Source organism: Panthera onca, chromosome C1, assembly GCF_046562875.1.
Source record: "Panthera onca isolate mPanOnc1 chromosome C1, mPanOnc1 haplotype 2, whole genome shotgun sequence".
Classification (NCBI taxonomy): Eukaryota; Metazoa; Chordata; class Mammalia; order Carnivora; family Felidae; genus Panthera; species Panthera onca.
The window spans coordinates 163,498,293-163,519,313 of record NC_138346.1 but is presented as its reverse complement, the minus strand read 5'-3'; the positions used below and the strand labels follow the sequence as shown (position 1 = coordinate 163,519,313).

Genomic DNA, 21,021 nt, shown 5'->3' with positions numbered 1-21,021 from the left:
CAAACTTTAGTGTATTGAAAACAGCTTGGACTTTGAAGCGCAGGAGATGTGAGTTCGAATGGAGCTGCTTCTGTAGCTTACCAGCTGGGTAACTAACTGTAGGCAGTTTGACCGTTTTTAAAGTTTACTCCTTTTTCATGAATTTAGGGATAATTCCTATCTCATTCGTTTTTTTAAATAATTAAGTGAAGATAGAACTTTAAATATTGAGCGTTTGGTGAGGAAAGGGACTCCAGGATAGAAGATAAAAATTTTATTCAATAAGTCGGTTTTCCTGGATAGTTTTTCTTTGAAATGTACACCTGTATTGATTCATTCAACAAATAATAAGGAAGTCATTATCTTCAGTCCTGTGCTGGGTGCTAGGCTTTTCTTTTGGCTGAAGTGATTTTGTTCTAAAAAGCATGCATATACCGGGAAATCTCCAAACCCTCCATCAACCCGGCTGCGAACCAGGAGAATTTTGAAAAGTGCGATGACGGCCCACTGACAAATTCTGCAGCCAGAGTCCAGGTTCTTGCTACCTGTAAAATTTCGGTTTTTAACCCCCTCTCGCTCTGTATTCTTCTTAGTTCTTTGGAGTCCTTTACACTGAAAGTGAGTAACAGCTAGGTACCAGTAGTTACACTACCAACGAAGGAGAGTGTAGCAAGGATCGTAATGAGCCTCCTCCGCAGCCCAAGTTTATCTTGACAGTAATGATGATTGTCACCTTACTAAGTGCCAGTCACAGTGCTAATAATATCTCCTTTGCTCTTATTTAGCACAATAACTATTTTTGCAGGTGAAGAAATTGAGGCTAAAAGGGATTAAGAAACTTACTGGAGGTCACAAGTTTCTGTAAGTGGTATGGTCAAGAACGTGAACCTAGTTCTCTGTCCAAAATCTTTCTTGTTTATCATTATGACTTGCCTAAGTGGCTTTTATTTCATCATTTTCAACACCTTTATCCTAGAACCATTTTAAGGGACACTTCAGTTATGTTTTAAAGGAGGCTTTTTATATTAGAGAAAACACTTTTTCTCTTCCATAGGATTTAACAGCCTTTGGAGGGTGAATTACTCAAGTATAAAAGTTTACAGTAACCACCTCTCCCTACCATAGATTCTTTTTTTCAATATTTTTTAAAAGAATGGGCAAGGTATAATATTTTCATTTATTGTGCTTCTTTGTGAAGTTAAATATTTCATTATTGACATATAATTATAATAAACATTGCTGCACTTTGTATAAGAAGAGCGTAATTCTGCTAATGGCAAAGTAATTCTGAAAACTCCAAGTGACCATATACTTGTGGTAAACTTCAATAGCTATAAACTGACAGAGGTAAACATTTTACTAGTATGTATCTATAGTAAACTGTATATTGTACTGTGTACCAAGTGCAGATTAAGTAAGTGAGGGTGAAAATTATTACCTCACACAGAAAAGTTACATATTTTATCTCAAATTGATAGAAACTGAAAGCTTATCAACTTGAATTGAGCTCCTTTATGAGAGAGTATAGTTTTATATACATATATATATGTATGTATGTGTTTATATTCATGGGACTTAGCAATTTGTATCAGTTGTATTACTTTTGGAAGAATGCATTACAAACAAAAAAGCCAATCCTTTTTCAACTTGAGCATTTCAGCAAAAGCATTTACTTAAAAAAAAAATGGATTTTTAAAATAATATGAAATGGATGTCTCCTGTGCAGGGGCAGGCATCTACTGAATAATTACCTTTTGAAACAGAATTTGCCAGGCTGCACTTATTATATTCATCTTAATAAGGTAATGGAAAGTTTCTCTCTTCTATTTTGTTTGCCAGATGAAAAAAAAAAAAAAGAAAGAAAGAAAGTGATTATCTTCTTTGCCAAATGAAAAAAGAAAGTGAAGAAACAAAAAATATATGATCCTAAGAATTACATCACCCAGAGATGCCTAAGTGGTTCAGTTGGTTAAGCATCTGACTCCTGATTTCGGCTCAGGTCATGATTTCATGTTCTGTGGGATTGAGCCCAGCATGTGGCTCTGTACTGAGCGTAGGGCCTCCTTAGGATTCTCTCTCCTTTTCCCCTGCCCCTCCCCTGCTTGTGCGCACATGCACAGTTGCTCTCTCTCTTCTCTCTCTCCCTCTCAAAATAAATGGATAAACTTTATTAAAAAAGTACATCAGCCAAAAATGCTGTTATGTTTCGTAACAGAAAGTAAACTATTATCAAAGTAAGATAGAGTGGCATATCTCTACCATTAAAATTTAATAAGACATTTTCAGACATATCCATATTACTCTTCTGAACATTGCTACATGTTAGATTTTTTCTTTTTTTTTTTTTACCTATATCTATGTCTCTATACCTATTATCTCTATTATCTATCTATCATCTATTATCTACGTACATATGTATGTATGTATGTATCTATCCATCTGTCTATCTAATCTATCAAACTAGAGATAAAGAGAAAGCTGAAAACTAATGCAGGCAAGGTTTCTATGTTTAAATCTTGAAGAGAATTCCTTTTTCTTCGCAAAATCTGTCTTTGCTTTTAAGGCCTTCAACCAACTGGATGAAGCCCACACACATTGCAGAAGGTAAAGTGCTTCACTCAAAATCTACTGATTTGAATGTTAATTACAACTTAAAAAAATATTTTTACAGCAACATCTAGAGTATTATTTTATCAAACAACTGAGCACTATAGCCAAGCCAAGTTGACCCATAAATTAACCATTATAGGAGACACTGAATTTTTAAGCAGGAGAGAGACAAGGTAAGTTTTTTCTTCCAGAAGTTAACTTTGGGGATGAACCCAGGGAAGAAAGAGCATGTATGAAGACGGGAGGTATCTCCCTAGGAAGATGATGCATGAATACAGATGAGAGATGACACTGGATTGTTCCTGTTTTGATCAAGAGGACTATCTAGGAGTTTGAAGGATGTAAAGGAGGCAAGATTAACAAGAGTGGGTGAGGATTACATATTTGACTTAGAAGGTAACAAAAGGAAGGCATCAAGAATAACCACTATCCTTCCATAGTTAATTTGATTTTAAAATGGAAGCCTTTCTACTCTTTCTTTTTTTTCTTTACATTTTTTTTAAATATATGAAATTTATTATCAAATTGGTTTCCATACAATGCCCAGTGCTCATCCCAACAGGTGCCCTCCTCAATACCCATCACCCACCCTCCCCTCCCTCCCACCCCCCATCAGCCCTCAGTTTGTTCTCATTTTTTAAGAGTCTCTTATGCTTTGGCTCTCTCCCACTCTAACCTGTTTTGTTTTTTTTTTTTTTTCCTTCCCCTCCCCCATGGGTTCCTGTTAAGTTTCTCAGGATCCACCTAAGAGTGAACACATACGGTATCTGTCTTTCTCTGTATGGGTTATTTCACTTAGCATAACACTCTCCAGTTCCATCCACGTTCCTACAAAGGGCCATATTTCATTCTTTCTCATTGCCACGTAGTACTCCATTGTGTATATAAACCACAATTTCTTTATCCATTCATCAGTTGATGGACATTTAGGCTCTTTCCACAATTTGGCTATTGATGAGAGTGCTGCTATAAACATTGGGGTACAAGTGCCCCTATGTATCAGTACTCCGGTAGCCCTTGGGTCAATTCCTAGCAGTGCTACTGCTGGGTCATAGGGTAGGTCTATTTTTAATTTTTTGAGAAACCTCCACACTGTTTTCCAGAGCAGCTGCACCAGTTTGCATTCCCACCAACAGTGCAAGAGGGTTCCTGTTTGTCCACATCCTCCAGCATCTATAGTCTCCTGATTTGTTCATTTTGGCCACTCTGACTTGTTAGATTTTTTTCAAAGCTGAAAGGTACAGTAGGTAAGATGGATTTACTGAGGCAAAAGAGAAACTGTAGTAAAGGAAAATGGCACTAATTTCCGCAAATTTTTAAAGCACATTTGTTTAAAAAATATTACCAACTAAGAGCAAAGTGAATTTGCTTTTCAGACATTTCTAGGAAGGATGTGTGTGTGTGTGTGTGTGTGTGTGTGTGTGTGTGTGTGTGTGTAAATTAAGAGATTTAGATGTAGCCTACTTTGAATTAGTATTGTTTATCTTTCAGAATATTGCCTAATCAGTGAGAACTGCTATCTTATGGTAAAGTTATTGAGAGAGCATTTCGCTTTTTAACACTGTTGTTATTGATTGGAATTGTTGAACCTAACATATATTGCTTATTAAATGTTTTCTTAAGTTGAATTTTTTACATTTTTATATACTTACTACTCAATTTTTTTCTGTTTGTCCCTTCCTCTGTAAGTTATTTTATTTTATGTTTTTAAAGTCTTTATTTATTTATTTTGAGAAAGAGAGAGAGAGAGAGGCAGAGAGGAGGGAGAGAGAGAATCCCAAGCAGGCTCCACACTGTCAGCACTGAGCCCGATGTGGGGCTCAATCTCACTAGCCATGAGATGTTGACCTGAGCCCAAATCAAGAGTCAGACACTTAACCTACTGAGCAACCCAGGTGCCCCATCAGTAAGTTATTTTAAATGATCAAAATTGAGAGCAAATTATATAGGACAGGGGCTCTCCATGTTTTAAATATTCAACTTTTCAGATGTTCGTTACCCACGTCTTTCAGTTTTCTTTAAAAATTTCCTTTTGCAGTTTCACGTTTGTTTTCCATTTATGCCTATAACTACCAACTTTTAAACATTCTATACTATTTCATTGAAGACAGTACATATTTTGCATTTTTATTCATAGTTTTAAATCTGGATTTGAATTGTATTTTGTTGTAATAACAACAAAATTTTTGGTAATTTTTTCTGATGGAGAGAGTGCATTTTATTTTAGGGAATTCATTTGTATGTTCCCTGTGCTTTTTCACTTTTGAGTCATAAAGCAGTGAGCTTGTTCTAGGTAGTTTAATATTTGATTCAAGTGTTGGGTCTTATATTTCTACTTTCAATACAAGAGAATTTTGGTCCACCAGCTTTAGGAAACTATCATTTTCATCTTTTAAAAAGGCTTTTACATGCTAGTGTTTTTCCTGTGAAGAAAAGTGGAGGAACTAATTAAAAAATACATTTTTTAAAATCCTAATTACTATTAGTTTTATTTTTTGGTTTATTTCCTTTCTATTGAAAAAAAAGCTGAATGGGTGGTTATAAAGCAGTCTTTTTCTGTCATTAAATAAAAGGCACTATGGTATTGTTTATTGTTTTTTCTAAAATCAGCTGAGATTGTTTCCCATTATTCCCAGTGATTCCTACTCCTAACCTTTAATAGCTATTTTCTTGCTCATTTTTCCAAGATTAATGTTTCTCTGACTGAAAATATCAATTTTATAGGGTTTAGGAATTTGTCTGCTTTAAAGTAGTAAAGTAATACAGAGAGAAAATTAGGGCACCAAATCCTAGAGTGTGCTTTATAATATCGTTCTATCTTTAATTACATTAATACATACAAAAGCACTACTAAATAAATCTGTTTAAACATGGTTGGTTTTTTTTCCCAATGTTTATTTTGGAGAGAGAGAGACAGAGTGTGGCAGGGGAGGGGCAGAGAGAGAGGGAGACACAGAATATGAAGCACCCTCTAGGCTCTGAGCGGTCAGCACAGAGCCTGACCTGGGGCTTGAACCCACGAACCATGAGATCATGACCGGAGCCAAAGTTGTACGCTTAACCAACTGAGCCACCCAGGCCCAACCCCTAAAAATTGGTTTTAGTAAAAATCCACTGTTTTAAAATTTGACTTTATATCACCCCTGCTGACAATTTTGTTCCGTTGAATTCAGCTTGCAGCTTCATTTGCTCAATACTTTAAGAAAAAAAAAAAGGAGTAAAATTACATGATTATACATGGCGTATATTGTTCTATATGAACAGTTTTTATAAGGTTTTAATAAGACAAGATATATGGTCACTGAGACTTTTTTCTTAGTGTCAACTTAAGTTGACAAGAAAGAAATATAAGGATGATTTGATAGTTTGTTGATAATCACAATCAATAGATTTTTATTTAAAAATTTGATACTCAGATTTCAAGACAGAATATTTATACTCACAACTGAAATTAAGATAAACACTAGTTTAACTTTAAGAACCTTTAAGATGGTCCACAATTTTTTTCCCCATCGGTTTTTTTTCCCCATCATTTAAAATATCACGGTTACGTATACTTCAATAATTTGAAAGGTACCATTATTGGGATATTCAAATACTAGTGAACATTTAAATACCTGGTCCTGGGGTGCCTAGGTGACTCAGCCAGTTAAGCATCTGACTCTTGATTTCGGCTCAGGTCACAATCTCATGGATCACGAGATCGAGCCCTGTGTTGGGATGTGTGCTAACAGCACAGAGCCTAATTGGGTTTCTCTCTTTCCCTCTCTCTCTGTCCCTCTCCCACTTTAGCTCTTTCTCTCTCTCAAAAATAAGTAAATAAACTTTTTGAAAAAATAAATACATACCTATGTACATACATACATATCTGGTCCCTACAAGGCAAATCTGTGAACCCAGCTTTGTTCTTCATCATTCTGGAGATACATGTTTTGCCCTCATTACTGAATTTATGTAGTTAATACAGCTTTGATTATTTTCCATTTTAGAGAGACTGACCTTTTTTGTTTTTAATTCATTTCCAAGAAAGTTACTTTTCCACCATCTCTTCTATCCAAAATAATTATTTGATCAACATCTCTGTGTTTTTAGACCTTAATGTGAGCTAATTGCAGTTCATAGTTACAGTTTCAAGTGACTGGAATGGCATTTGGGAAAAAGCATTATGGTCTTTAGCTTATCGTTTGTCAGGAATTCAGATGGTCTCGTGTACTTAGTAATATTTTCCTTTTTTTTTTTTTCTGTGCTTTGGTCATTTGATGGTCTGTTGCTCTAACCCATGTCATAGTACTTTTAAGATTAATCAAGCATATATGCAATTGCTTATGTCTTTTAAAAATAAGAATACGAATACTCTTGCTCTAAAAATGTAGAAAAGTAATTGAAGCCTTCCTAGAAAGATTTTTCCATGAAACATTTGCATTTTACCAAAAAAGGAATGCTTTGTTTAGCCATTATCAATTATTTGTGCATGCTGTTTGTATTAGGATCAAAATGAGTATGAAAATTTGAAATCTGTTGGTGTCATTTTTCTGTTGTAGTAACCTCTTAAAGAAGAAAGGACACCTAGTAATTAGTTTTACATGTTTACTACCAAAATATTTTCACGTTTGACAATAATGCTCTGAGGGAAGACATTGAAAAGATAAGGTGAACACAGACTTTCCTGTAATGATAGATACCATTCATTGAGTGCCTATGTTCTGGACACTATGCTAGATGATTCATATTCATATATTATTTTTAATCTTAAAAACTCTGGTACTTTTGTCCTCATTTTTCACATAAGGGAATTAGGGCTCACATGGCTAATTATAGGCAGCCCCTATTATAGAGGTTGAGAACATGCACAGAGGAGTGGAATGGGGGACTTGGACTTTTTAACACTTAAATAGTTTTAGTATTTAACATTTGGCATTTATTACTTTATAATTTTTAAATAGGCCAAAAACAGAACCTATGTTAAAATGTGAAGTCTTGGGGCAGCTGGGTGGCTCAGTCGGTTTAGCATCTGACTTTGGCTCAGGTCATGATCTCACAGTTCATGGGTTGAAGCCCCGCATCGGGCTCTGTGCTGACAGTGTGGAGCCTGCTTGGGATTCTCTCTCCCTCCCTGTCTCTTGCCCCTCCCCCATCAGTGTTCTTTCTCTGTCTCAAAAACAAACTTAAAGTGAGATCTTAAGAAACTCTTCTATATATATTAGCTTTTCTGATTAATATCTTTCATGTGAATGATGTCTAAGGCACAGTACTAGCCTAAAATATAGTGATAGTGTAAATAAAATGGAACCCAGTTGAGGTAACTATTCATTTTTCAAAATGGAAGATTTTTAATTTGTAGAGTAAGGATAATAATAGAAGTTAATATTTTCTTTTCTAAGCAATTGTATTAGTATTTTCATCCTCAAAACAACCCACTCTTATCCTTATTTTTCAGATGAGGAATGTGAAGCATAAAGTAGTGAGCCAAAGGTCACAATTCCCTTCATTGGTGGTAGAGCCCCTTTAGTTTAACTCTAGGTCTGCATTCATAATCACCTTAAGTGTTGCCAGGATTAAAAGGCGTTATAAAAGCATTCCAATGTAGGTCCTCTTTTTACTGAGTTGAACACACTTTCTTTTTTTCCCAGTTTTATCAGACCTTAGAAATAATTTTCCTTCATAAACAGAAAATTTTATACCATAGGAAAAAAATAAGTGCTCAAATGGTGCAGATGCCTAATTCCTTGATTAAGGATAACTTTAATATTAAAATGCTTGAAACTGCTTACTTAGAATAAAGATACGCGTAGCTCTACTGAATTTTTTTAATGATTGTGAAGCAGCCCCTCAAATGGCCTTTTCTCAGTTGAAACTCCAAAAGAACCTTCTATAACATAGAGGATAGTATTGAGTTCTATCTGGAGCTTCTCCATCCAAGTATTTATGTTGACCCTCTTCAATCCAAAAAGCCAAACAAATCTGTAGAAGTAAGTTGTGATTTTCCAAGTAATACATATGCATTATGGCTGTGAATACTGTGCATATGTATATATAGGCAACAGCATTTTAATGCTCCAACTACTACTTTTTTCCTCTATGTTAATATTCAAGGTATTAATAGACCCTGTGCTGTCCAATTGAAAAACATAGATATTCCTGCTACTGGTAGACAGTACAAATTAATACAAAACTAGTATTTGGAAATAAATTTAAGTAGACTTTTTTTCTGTCCTAATATGTGTGTCCATTCATCCATCTATCTGTCGGTCGCATAATGCTAACTATCCTTTAGCTTCTCCTCTTCATTTAGATGGAGAAGAAGAAAGGGGAGTGTGAGATTTACAATTTTGATATTAAAATAGATATTAATATTTATAGAATTATCTAATTTATAGAATTAGAAATATAATTCTCTAATTGTAAATTAGAAATTCAAATTAAGGGGCATCTGGCTGGCTCAGTTGGTGGAGTGTGCAGCTCTTGGTCTCAGGGTTGTGAGTTTGAGCCCCACGTTGGGTGTAGATTTTATTTTTTAAAAAACCTTAAAAAACCTTTTTTTTAATGAAATTCAAATTAAGATAGATCTGCAGATAAGTTTTTTTAAAGTTGAGGATCTGTAAGCAGCAGTTTATTTCCTATTTTTTCTTACTACTTTCTATAGCCATAGAGAAAAAAATGTATAGCCAAATACTTGGAAAGTTTATCTCAACCAGATTTCCTTGTAAATCTAACAAGTACATTCCTGTCTTCATTCAGCAAGCCTTTGCTGAGTGGATTATGTGAGTGAGGCATTTGTGAAGTTTCTAGCACATAAATGATACTTCCTAAATTTTGTCAAATACTGACTTTGTTCTAGTATATTGTTGGGCATCGGGAAACACAAAGACAAATACATTGTCTTCCCTGTCCTCAAAAAGTTATTTGCTAGAGAGAAATTGCTGCTTAACAACTAATTTGATTAAAACTCTGTTGCTTTTGCAGATTCGCAAAATTGTGTCAATTTGGAGGCCATTTCTATTAGTGTGCACAAGCGTATCTTAACAATAACAGGTGACTTGCTTGACCTATCCAACTGGGAACATGGTATCCAGTGGGTAGAGTGATAATACATACCTGTGCCTATTCTATCTTTTAATTGAAGAAATTCCAGCTGAAATTATGAGATTTGTTTTTTGCATTGGAAATATCTTTATAAGTATTCTTTTCCTAGTCTTATTCAGATATAATTGGCACACAGCACTGTATAAGTTTAAGGTGTACAGCATAATGATTTGATCTAAATGTATTGTGAATTATCACAATAAGTTTTGCTAATACCCATCATCTCATATAGATAATAGAAAGGAAAAAATGTATTTTTTTTAAATAGTCATTTTGTTTTATATCTCTAGTGCTTATTTACCTTATAACTGGAAATTTGTACCTGTTGACCACTTTCTTCCAGTTCCCCCTACCCTCACCCCTACATCTAGTAACCACAGATCTGATCTCTTTTTCTACGAGTTTGGGCAGTAGAGGGGAGAGGTTAGATTTCACATATAAGTGAGATTGTACCATATTTGTCTTTGTCTGACTTATTTCAGGGACCATAATGCCCTAAAGTCCCACCCATGTTGTCAGAAATGAACGGATTTCCTTGTTTTTTATGGCTGAATGATAATACAATTGTGTATATATATACACATACATATACATACCACAACTTCTTTATTCATTCATTTGTCAGTGGACACTTCGGTTTTTTCTATGTCTTGGATATTACAAATAATGCTGCAGTGAACATGGGTTTATATATCTCTTCAACATAGTGTTTTTGTTTCCTTCAGATACAGTCTCAGAAGTGAGATTGTTGGATTATATGTAGTTCTATTTTTAATATTTGAGAGACCTCTATACTGTTTTCCTTACTAGCTGTACCAATTTACAGTACCACCAACAGTGCTCAAAGGTTCCCTTTTCTCCACACCCTCCCCAGCATTTGTTGTCTCTTCTCTTTTTGATGCTAGCCATTCTGATAGGTGTGAGGTGATATTATAGTTTTGATTTACAATTCCCTAATCGATTATTAGTGACACTGAGCATCACTTCATATAACTGTTAGACAAATGTCTATTTAGGTCCTTTGCCCATTTTTAAATTGGATTTATTTATTTATTTATTTATTTATTTATTTTTGCTCTTGAGTTGTAGGAGTTCCTTGTATATTTTGGATACTAACCCCTTATCAGATCTATGGGTTTGCAAAAATATTTTTCCCATTCTGTACTTTCATTCATTTTGTTGATGGTTTACTTTGCTATGCAGAAGCTTCTTAGCTCGATGTAGTCCCACTCATTTGTTCTTGATTTTGTTGTTTGTGCTTTTGGTGTCCAAAAAATTATTGCCAAGTCCCATGTCAAGGAGCTTTTTCCCTGTTGTTGTTGGGTGTGTGTGTGTGTGTGTGTGTGTGTGTGTGTGTGTGTGTGTGTGTTGGGGTGTTTGTTTTTTTTTTTTGCCTAGAAGTCGTATAGTTTCAGGTTTTTAATCCATTTGAGTTAATTTTTGTGAGTGGTGTAAGATAGAGATCTAGTTTCATTCTTTTAAACACGAGATCTTTGTAGAAGCTTTAAATTGGAAAGTACGAAAGCTTGTTCATTATGACTAAGAAGCTTGGTATTATTTCTGAAGATTTGTGTAAAGTATTACTTTCTAATATTCTTTTACAGAATATCAACATATTCCTGCAAATATCTTAGCAGTGTGATAATGGCTGTTCCCCACCTGTAAGTAATAGGACTTCATTATGGGGAACCTATAAGTTATTTTATATATTCCAAAAGCCTTTCAGAAATCATGCACTATAACATGCATATATAGGCCAAAAACAATTATATGACTATATAAGCCATAATATGACTGGTATATAGGCCAAAATGACAGATTACTTTTTGCTTTGGATTAGAAATAGCATTAAATCTTGGTTACACTGGTAATATTTCTCATTCAGATATAGCTGGAAGCCTTCCCAATCTACTCCCAAAGATCAGCTGTGACCCTTCCCTTTACATATTTCCTTCACTTCACTTTCCACATGATACTGACAGGACCTCCTTATAAGTCTCTCTGAAATATAAACAATGATCTTCCAACTTTTCTTGAAAGCTTCAAACTTACTCTTGCCCTCAGGATCTTTTTAATTTGCTATTTCTCATGTTTGGATTGCTCTTCCCCCAGAAATTCAAAAGGCTTGCTTCCTTCTTTTATTAAAGTCTCAGCTCGATAACACTTTCTCCCCTTTTATCCTGGTTTATTTCCATCATGGCATATTATTCACATACATCTTTGTGTTTATTCATTGAAAGTTTGTCAGACTAGGGGCGCCTGGGTGGCTCAGTCGGTTGAGCGTCCGGCTTCGGCTCAGGTCATGATCTCATGGTTTGTGAGTTCGAGCCCCACGTCGGGCTCTGTGCTGACAGCTCAGAGCCTGGAGCCTGTTTCAGATTCTGTGTCTCCTTCTCTCTCTGCTCCTCCCCTGCTCGTGCTCTGTCTCCCTCTCTCTCAAAAATAAATAAACATTAAAAAAAAATTAAAAAAAAAAAAAGTTTGTCAGACTAAAGTTATATGAGATCAGGGACATTGACTATCTTTTCTCTACTGTATTCCTAGTGTCTAGGAAAATCCTGGAACATAACAGGTGCATAATACTTGAAGGAATTTGTAAGTGTTTAACAACATTTATGATATGGAGGTTAAAGTAAATTAAGATGACCATTATACCCATCTTCAGATTCTATATTATAGTTATGTTTAATCAGGAGCCTAAACAAATCTGAAGTGATTTAAAACTACTATAGATTCAGGGCACCTGGGTGGCTCAGTCAGTTAAGTGTCTGACTTCGGCTCAGGTCAGGATCTTGCTGTTTGTGAGTTCAAACCCCATGTCGAATTCTATGCTGCCAGCTCGGAGCCTGCTTCAGATTCTGTGTCTCTCTCAAAAATAAATAAACATAAAAAATAGATATAAAAATAGATATACTTGTTATTTACTTTGATATATTTATTTGCTTTTAGTTATTTCTATGGGCATCATATAACAGTAACTCAAGGTAGTTAATTATTTAATCTACTTGTTAGACCTAGAAAGATTTTCATGATTATGATTCAGGTCCTGATTGAAGTAGATTCTTAGAAATGAAGTGAAATTTCTTCAAATCACACTTTATAAATGACAGGGTGGTATTCTGACCACTCTTCTGGCTCTAGATCTAGTGTTTTTTCTACCTATCAGATGACTTGAAAATACTCAAAAATCCTCTTTATTATAATAAGATTCTTTTTTGCTACATTGTTTCTCCATTTGAAAGCACCATCTATTGGCATATTCAGTGAGTCATTATACATAAACTGGCTTCTGATGGTTTAAAAGATTTTATCTTACCACAAAACTCTCTTTGGTTTGAATGTATAATTTTAATTATGAAATATGTCAAATATATGTAGAGTAACATAAAAGATTTCTGTGTATCCACCAATAAAGAATAAAAAGTTGCTAACATTAAAGAAAAAAAAAAAAAAAGGCAGGTATGAACCCTGCCTTTGTGTTGTCCTTTTATCATAGAACAATGTAGCAAGATTGTCACATGATAGGTATTTCTAGTAAGTGTTGAACTTTTCATATGACAAAACAAAGCAAAAAACAATTTGGTAATGAGTTTGATGTCCTTTATTCCAGGGAAGACAATCCATGGATTAGGGGATTACGGTGCCTCACAAACTGTTAAACACCCTTCCCAAAAGATTTTGGACAAGAGCGTGTTCTAGAGAAGATTAGGAGAAGCAGCACAGAAATAGGACATGATTGGCCAGAAGGTTGAGGGATTTTCTTATAAAGCTAGCAGGCCATGTTTTCTAGATAAGATAAGTTAACTAAAAGCTGAGTTAGAAGATTGTGATTGGTGTAAATTAGGTTTCTTGAGGTAGGTGTTTCCCGTAGGTGCAGGCTGACTTAGGTTTAGATTTATGACTTGGGCCAGGCCACTAGAGCAGCCTCAGTTTTGTGTGTCCTGATACAAATTAACTTTAACAAATTAAGAGTCTGTAATTGGCAGTTACATGTGTTAGCTTCAAAGTGAGAAAATAAATTATCAGACATTTTTTATATTCACAAGTACACGCCAATGAGTGACATGCCATTAGTTGTAATTTGTAATTTTACTGAGGCTTACATGCAACCAACCTATCCCTTGTTTTTATAAGAACTAGTAGAAGGGACTTAGTGCATAAACCTAGCTAATTGCCTCTGCATCCAAATCTCAATAACTTTGTGTTCTAATCTCTCACAAACCACACTCTTGACTTCTTTATTGCATAGATGTATTTTTTTTTTTTTAAATTTTTTTTTCAACGTTTTTTATTTATTTTTGGGACAGAGAGAGACAGAGCATGAACGGGGGAGGGACAGAGAGAGAGGGAGACACAGAATCGGAAACAGGCTCCAGGCTCCGAGCCATCAGCCCAGAGCCTGACGCGGGGCTCGAACTCACAGACCGCGAGATTGTGACCTGGCTGAAGTCGGACGCTTAACCAACTGCGCCACCCAGGCGCCCCTGCATAGATGTATTAATGAACAAAAATATCCTGTAAGACCTCAGGTTTTAGCTTCAGGTGTTAGCCTCCAAAAATATTTAGGGGCAAGTAAAATATTTAACAATCATCTTAGAGTAAATGGCTCTGTCATTAAGGCATATTTATTCATGTGTTTAATACATTTATTGGACATTCACTATGTGACAGACATTTCCCTGAGTCTTAAACTGACTCAGAAAACTCAAAGGCTTTGGGAGGAGATACATGTCAACATAACAAATACAGTATATGTATCCTCTGTTGTCCAGCTGAGAAGAGGAAGCCCTAAGTCAGCTTGCAGAAGTTGTGTGAGGGAAGGAAGGCCCCACAGAGGATGGCAGATAAAATGAGGGAAGGCATTAATAATTTGTATAAAGGCACAGTGAAATGAAAGATTTTGTCAGGTTTGGGGAACTGCACGTGTTTGGATAAAATGGGTGAGTAGTTCAGATGAGGTTGAAAAATTAGACAATTTTTCATCGTCAAAGCTTCAAAATTATTTTAAGCAAGATAATATGTATGTAAATCAAGTTTTTCTGTAGAAATTTCAGATCATATACTTGAATATATTTAGGTACTATAAAGTGTGATTTTAAAAAGTCAACTTGTGAAATAAAATGTGTGTTAAGCGCTAAAGTAAAACACTGAAATCTCTTTTCAAGGTTTTAGTGGCAACGCAAATTGGTTAAAAATGTAATGTTTCCAAAATGTATGTAAAGGTTTATAACTGTATAGTGATGGGGAGGAAAATTTGGTAACTAGCGAGGAAATTTCCGTAGTTAACTGGACAGATCTGTAGCTCTTCTGTGTGAAGAAATAAATATCGTGGTCATTTCTAATAAGAATAGTTGCTAAGGTGTGCAGTTTTTTGCAGAGGAGTGAATGGTTATTTTTTAAAGTTAATGCCTTCCGCTTCTTTCTTAAAAAGAAAAAAAAAAAAAGGTGGGGGTAGCGAAGAGGGATGACGACCTCCATTAGACCGCGGTGCCTCGCATTTTTCTGGCTGCGGACGAGGCTTGCTGGGCCTGCGCGAGGCGGGGTCGACGGTGACGCGCCCTTGCGCCGCAAGGCATTGTGGGGAGCTCGGGCCCGCGAGTGAGGTGGTTGGAAAGCGAGGTGGGGGCGGCCGTTTGTTTTCTCGTGGTCTCGAACTCGCGCGCTCTCGCCCTCCCCCCCCCCACCCCCGACAAGCGGCGGGGTGGAGGAACGGCGGCGGTGGCAGCGGCGGCTGTAACATCGGACACACGTCTGTCTCCTCTCCGGCGAACCGGTTCCTCTTCCCCCTCCCTCTCACTGTTTGTTGTGTGTTTGATGTGTTAAAGCAGGAGCGAGAACGCGAGCAGCGCCATGAGCAACACTACCGTCGTCCCCAGTACTGCGGGCCCGGGCCCCAGCGGCGGGCCCGGTGGCGGCGGCGGTGGCGGCGGAGGCGGCGGCACCGAGGTAATCCAGGTGACTAATGTCTCCCCGAGCGCTAGCTCTGAGCAGATGCGGACCCTCTTCGGTTTCCTAGGCAAGATCGACGAACTGCGCCTCTTCCCGCCAGAGTGAGTATCGTCCACCATCACCGTTTTTACTAACTCCTCCCCGTTCGGGGCCTAACTACACCATTTCCTAGGCCCTTGTCGACGCTCCCTTGGACCAGGTTGCTTTAGTTGAGGCAGGCTGTTGATTTACTTGTGAAAGAAACTGCGTATTAGGCTTAACGCAAAGAAGCGAAGACAGTGTTTTGGGGATTAAAGAGGCACAGCCTTTTAAAATCTCAGGATTTGGGGTTTTTTCTTAAATTGTGCCAACGTGGTCGTTCTTTGAGCATAGAGGAAGGCAAACTAAATTTTATGAATTTTGTATATAGTTTTTGTTTTTTTTTTAAGTCAGATGTTTGAGTTCTTTGAAAAGTGACAAAATTATTCATTCCTATGTTAATAATGAAGTTTGTTGTCAGTTCACTTAACTGTTATGTATTGCCGTTAACTGATTCTGGCGCAGTGAATATATTTGAGTTAATATTCTTTGACAATTCAGTGAGCCTTAATACTTAATTTTTTTAATGACAAAAATGGGTTATAGCCGGAACGTAAGGTTTTCTTTTGTTTAAAAAACGTACACCTTTATGTTTCACAATTGTTCTTGAGAGGAATTTAATAGAATGTTAAATTTTTGAATTTCGATTGATGGCTTTTTGTTTCTATTCTGTTGTCTCATTGCGAAAATATTAAATGAGTGGATTGATTGCAAAGAAAAAATAAAGCTATGAAGTAAGCTACGTGATAAATACTAGAACCAACATTTGAAATAAAATGGTGTGCTCTTTGTGAAGAGTGAAAATTCAAATATTACTGTCTAATGAACGCAGGGTACCCGCTGTACATTGAGAGTTTTATGATGTCACTTAAGTACTAAACAGGAAATTGGAATCCTCAAGGAATCCACTGTTGTGGCTGTAATAAATCATTAAGTACATTTTTACTCTAAAATAACAGGTTGACTATACTGCAGTATTAAGTATTTTGCATGTTTCATCACTTTCTGCTTAAAATATTTTCAAATGATTTCTTAGTGTTTTCAGATTGGTGTGTTTAATTTTCGGGAAATATTCATACAGAGAGATGCTTGATTTTCACAAAGTGTAGAATTCGGGGAACATTTTGTTATTTTGAATGGAAACTTGACTGCCTTTGGTAATGGAGGGCAAATAGCTTTAATAATATGAGCATACAAAAATATTTTATTCCATTTTCCCATGACATACCATTTATCAAGTTGTTAGTGAAATTAATAAACAGTAAAAAGGCAGAAAATGAGAATGACAGATGTGATTTTTGTAATCATGTTATTTCTTGAAGTATTTGACATACTGGATTGATTATGAAATAATTCTTTCCAGTCTGACAAGTTATTAAGAATATCGTTACAGTTGCTGACTTTAGAATGTTTTGTTAGTTTTGAAAATGCTGTTCTTATGATGCGTTTATAAACAGATGACAGAGGTATTGGCTGTTTACTGGTTCCTCTTTTACCTAATGAATGATCAACATCTTAGAATCATGATGGACCAGAGTCTGACTTCTTTGCTTTATTATCAAAGGAGTAGTTCCATCAGAAACAGAATAACTGATGTGCATCAGATAACATGATCTGGAGTGCTGTGAATTAAGAACTCTTTTCCCTGTTTTGGGAAGAGAGCAGATAAATATTGACACATTTTTGCTCTTTGATCCCTTCATATATATTTCTACATATAATTTTCTCATCTGAAACTGTAAGGTTACAATGTAGTAGATGCTAATATTACCTTAGTGGCCTTCGTGATTTGAATAGTATGGATGTAGATTCCTACTTATGTTGATTTAATGTTGTTAACGTAAGTCTCAGTTGCTAATCTGACCTGCATAATTTGGAAATACTTTATGGACAGTTTCTGTAAGCTTACTACAGTTTTCGGCGGTAGCTTGCCAGGGATAATGTGGTATGGAATCTGACATAGAACTCCAGAAAGGTTCATCATTCCAAAATATTCAAAAACTCTACTTTTTTACTTAGAGAATAATATTGAATGGTTCAGAATATATAAAATCTATTGTAAACACATTTGCCACTTTTTTAAGGAGGTAAATGTATTTTCTGTTTTCCTCAAAAGGCATTTATATTCACCTTGAATTCTTTTCACCTAGAGGTATACCTATGACATGCTTATTTCCTTTTGTTACTCAGATGTCACCTAATCAGAGAAACTTTCCCTGATCACCCTGTATAGAAATAAAACACTGCTGCTTCCTGCTTTCTCTGTTCAACTTAACTGCTTTGTTTTTCTCTAAAGCCCTAATTACCAACTGACAGGTTAGGTTTAGCTTCCTCCCTCTTTTAGAATATGTGGCCTCTTGTGTCACCAGCATCACCTGGGGAGCATGACAGCCCTAACCCACCACTGCTGACATGCTGATTTATAAATGCCTATTGGCAGGGGCTAGGGAGATTCTAGGACCTGGGATTATGCCAAACATTTCAGGGACAATCTCCTCAAGAAGGTTTCTCCCTTTGTTTCATTATTGAGTCCCCCTCTTGGTTCTTTTAAGAAAATCACCGGCCTATAATTTTACCCAGTGATAATAATGTTTCATAAAAAAATAATATTCTAACCCTTTCTTTGGTATGACAGCCATACTGCTATTTGAGAAGCTTCTGTCGGTGTTCTCTCACTCTCTTTTAAAGGAAAATAGTTAATTTGATTCTGTTTGTTCCTAAATTGCATATTGGAAACTCAACATTGTCTGAATGTCTAGTATATGCTAGATGCTTTCCTATTTTATCTGAGCCTGTTTTACGAAGAGTGAACTGAAATTCACATAGTTTGTTTTGCACTCCCAAACTACTTTACCAGTGTCAGAACTAGCATTTCAACCCCAGTGTTGTGATTGTCCTTCACTGCTTTGCTTGATAAGGATTTCCATTATTTAGCCAAGCAACTTATGAGTGGAATCATTCTTTTACAGTTAGTAGGTATTCTTTAAATGTGTGGTTTTAGTGTATTTCAGAATGGAGAATATAACCAGAGAGTTCATTGGGTTAATGATCCCAGGGAAGCATGTGTCAAAGTTACACATTAAGTTGAAGGTTCACATCAGTAACTTAAATAACCAAAAATAGATTATTTTTCTATAGTTACCAAAAGACTTTATTTTCAAGTGAAGGCATAGCCAAGTAGACCCAGCTCCATAACTATAGCAGACTCTGATGTAGTATATATTTGATACTTCAAGTCGCTGAAAGTTAATTCACTATTCACAAACTCACATGGAACTCATTTGCTTATCCCAACTGGAGAACAAAAATAAAATTAGTTTTCTTTCACAGCAAAAAAAAACCATAATACATTAAATTTCTGAGGAAAAGTTTACAAACCTTGTAACAAAAAATATATTAGAAAAAATTAAAAGTATGGTACATGTCATGAATTTGAGTGTTATTGCACAGGGGCTATGCTAATCTTCTATCATTCCAATTTTAGTATATGTGCTGTGGAAATGAGCACCAAAAATAAGTATATCAGGGGTAATAAGTATAAGCAAGAGAATAGTTTCGTAACGTTATCTTTAAAAACTTTTTTTTTTAATTGAATGCAACATTTTACTGTATTTCTTTGTAACTAAATAAGGACACAAGGAGAGGGCATATTAGGGCAAGAGAGTCATATTTTCAGGTGAATGTTAACATTGTCACTGACCTGTTGTTTTGGGAGCCTAAGAGATGCCTTTGTTTATGATTGTATGCTCAAAATTTTCCACCCAGAAATGGTTTGGTTAACAGTATTAAAGTGGGAGTTGAAAAAGTGTTATCGGTGGCCTAAACTAGTTATCATACTTTAGTTGGCATGTATATTAACAGTGGATCTTATGAATCAAAGCCCTCCTACAAAAGGGATTCTCAGATTCATTAGGCTTGATGAAAAACAGAAATCTGAATTTTCTTTGTGCATCCCAAAAGATTTGGAAACAACCCTTAGAGGACACTTTAAAAAACAGTGGAAAAATACTACCACTCTGTACCTAAAGGCAAAAGCATCATACAGGGCTCAATTTTTCCTATCTTGCTTCTCAGTTCTTTCCAACAGCCCTGCTTCATCTATATTAATTCTTACACGATTATATTTTTGGAAGTGGTACTTGCACAAAATTCTAAGGTATGAAAATTAATTTCAGGGGCGCCTAGGTGGCTCAGTCAGTTAAGTGTTGGCTCACGTCATCTCGTGAGTTCAAGCTCTGCGTCGGGCTCTGCTGGCAGCTCAGACCCTGGAGCCCACTTCAGATTCTGTGTCTGTCTCTCTTCCCCTTCCCTGCTCGTGCAACACACATGCTCTCTCTCTTTTTGTCTCAAACATAAAAAGAATTTAAAAAAATTAATTTCAGGCATCAGTCTGAAACTAACATGCTATCTTATTAGTATGTGTCTTTTATTAATAAATTCTAAGTGAACATAGAAAAGTGTACCCGTGGGTCCAAATAGTAATGGTTTTAAAAAAGATCTTTTGAAGGGGGGGGAGATGAATTATTTGCCCTTCTGTGTTGTCTTACTGTGACTGTCTTTTCCATAGTATTTAATTATTCATGTTTTTAGCTTCCCACCACTTACAGGTTTGATATAGCTAAATAATAGCTGCAAGCAATAGCTGTAATATTGCAATGACATGAATGGATAGAAAAAATACGAAGCATTTTAATTGCTGAATTAATGGAAATACACTGTGAACACGTAGGCAGTATTTCCTAATTTTCTTATAAAAAGAACTGTTCACTGGGTTGATGTTTTTTAACAGCTTATTGTATAGTCCTTTTCTCCTTTAGTCAGATGACAGTGTCAGAGAAATAGTAGAGATCCCTTTTCCAGCAATTTAAGTGTCTACTACTTCCCAAGCCATCGTGGTAGGTGTTAAGAATGAAATGATAGCATAATTTAAAGAACTTTTTAATTTAGTGCTAAAAAGGTGGATATGTAAGAAATACAAAGTGATACACTTTCTAAAAGTGATGCTATTTCTAAAATTGTTGAAAGGACATTCTTTCCACTACTATGGGTGCAGCATTGTTAAATTATAGACCAGTAGTGCTTCACATTAAAAAGATAAAACACTGTATCCTTTCAAAAACATTTGGCATTAAGCTTCTGTAATAAGATAGCTTAAATTCCCTTTGGATGTACCTTATCAGCTGTGCTTTGAACCTAAATTTGGGTATGTGCTTAGTATATGGGCAGTGCCTTTCAGGAAACATTAAAAGTTCTAATGGGTTTGAGTTCTTGAGCTATTATATCTTCATGTTAGTGCTTAAATTATGAGGAAAATCCTTGCCA

At 35.8% G+C, this 21,021-nt stretch overlaps 1 protein-coding gene and 1 pseudogene across 6 annotated transcripts in view; one reads left to right on the top strand and one right to left on the bottom strand.

The window, feature by feature from the left end:
* SRSF11 (serine and arginine rich splicing factor 11) overlaps positions 1 to 21,021 on the top strand; it is a 44,475-nt gene that overhangs the window by 552 nt on the left and 22,902 nt on the right. For 3 of the 6 annotated variants that reach the window (XM_060625499.3, XM_060625498.3, XM_060625497.3), the window contains exon 1: positions 15,298 to 15,722. In XM_060625499.3, coding sequence (XP_060481482.1) covers positions 15,523 to 15,722 — 200 coding nt within the window. In that variant the 5' untranslated portion in view covers positions 15,298 to 15,522. The other 3 variants (XM_060625496.2, XM_060625494.2, XM_060625495.2) reach the window with 3 other exon arrangements.
* Positions 19,108 to 19,207, bottom strand: LOC132674025 (U6 spliceosomal RNA; annotated as a pseudogene).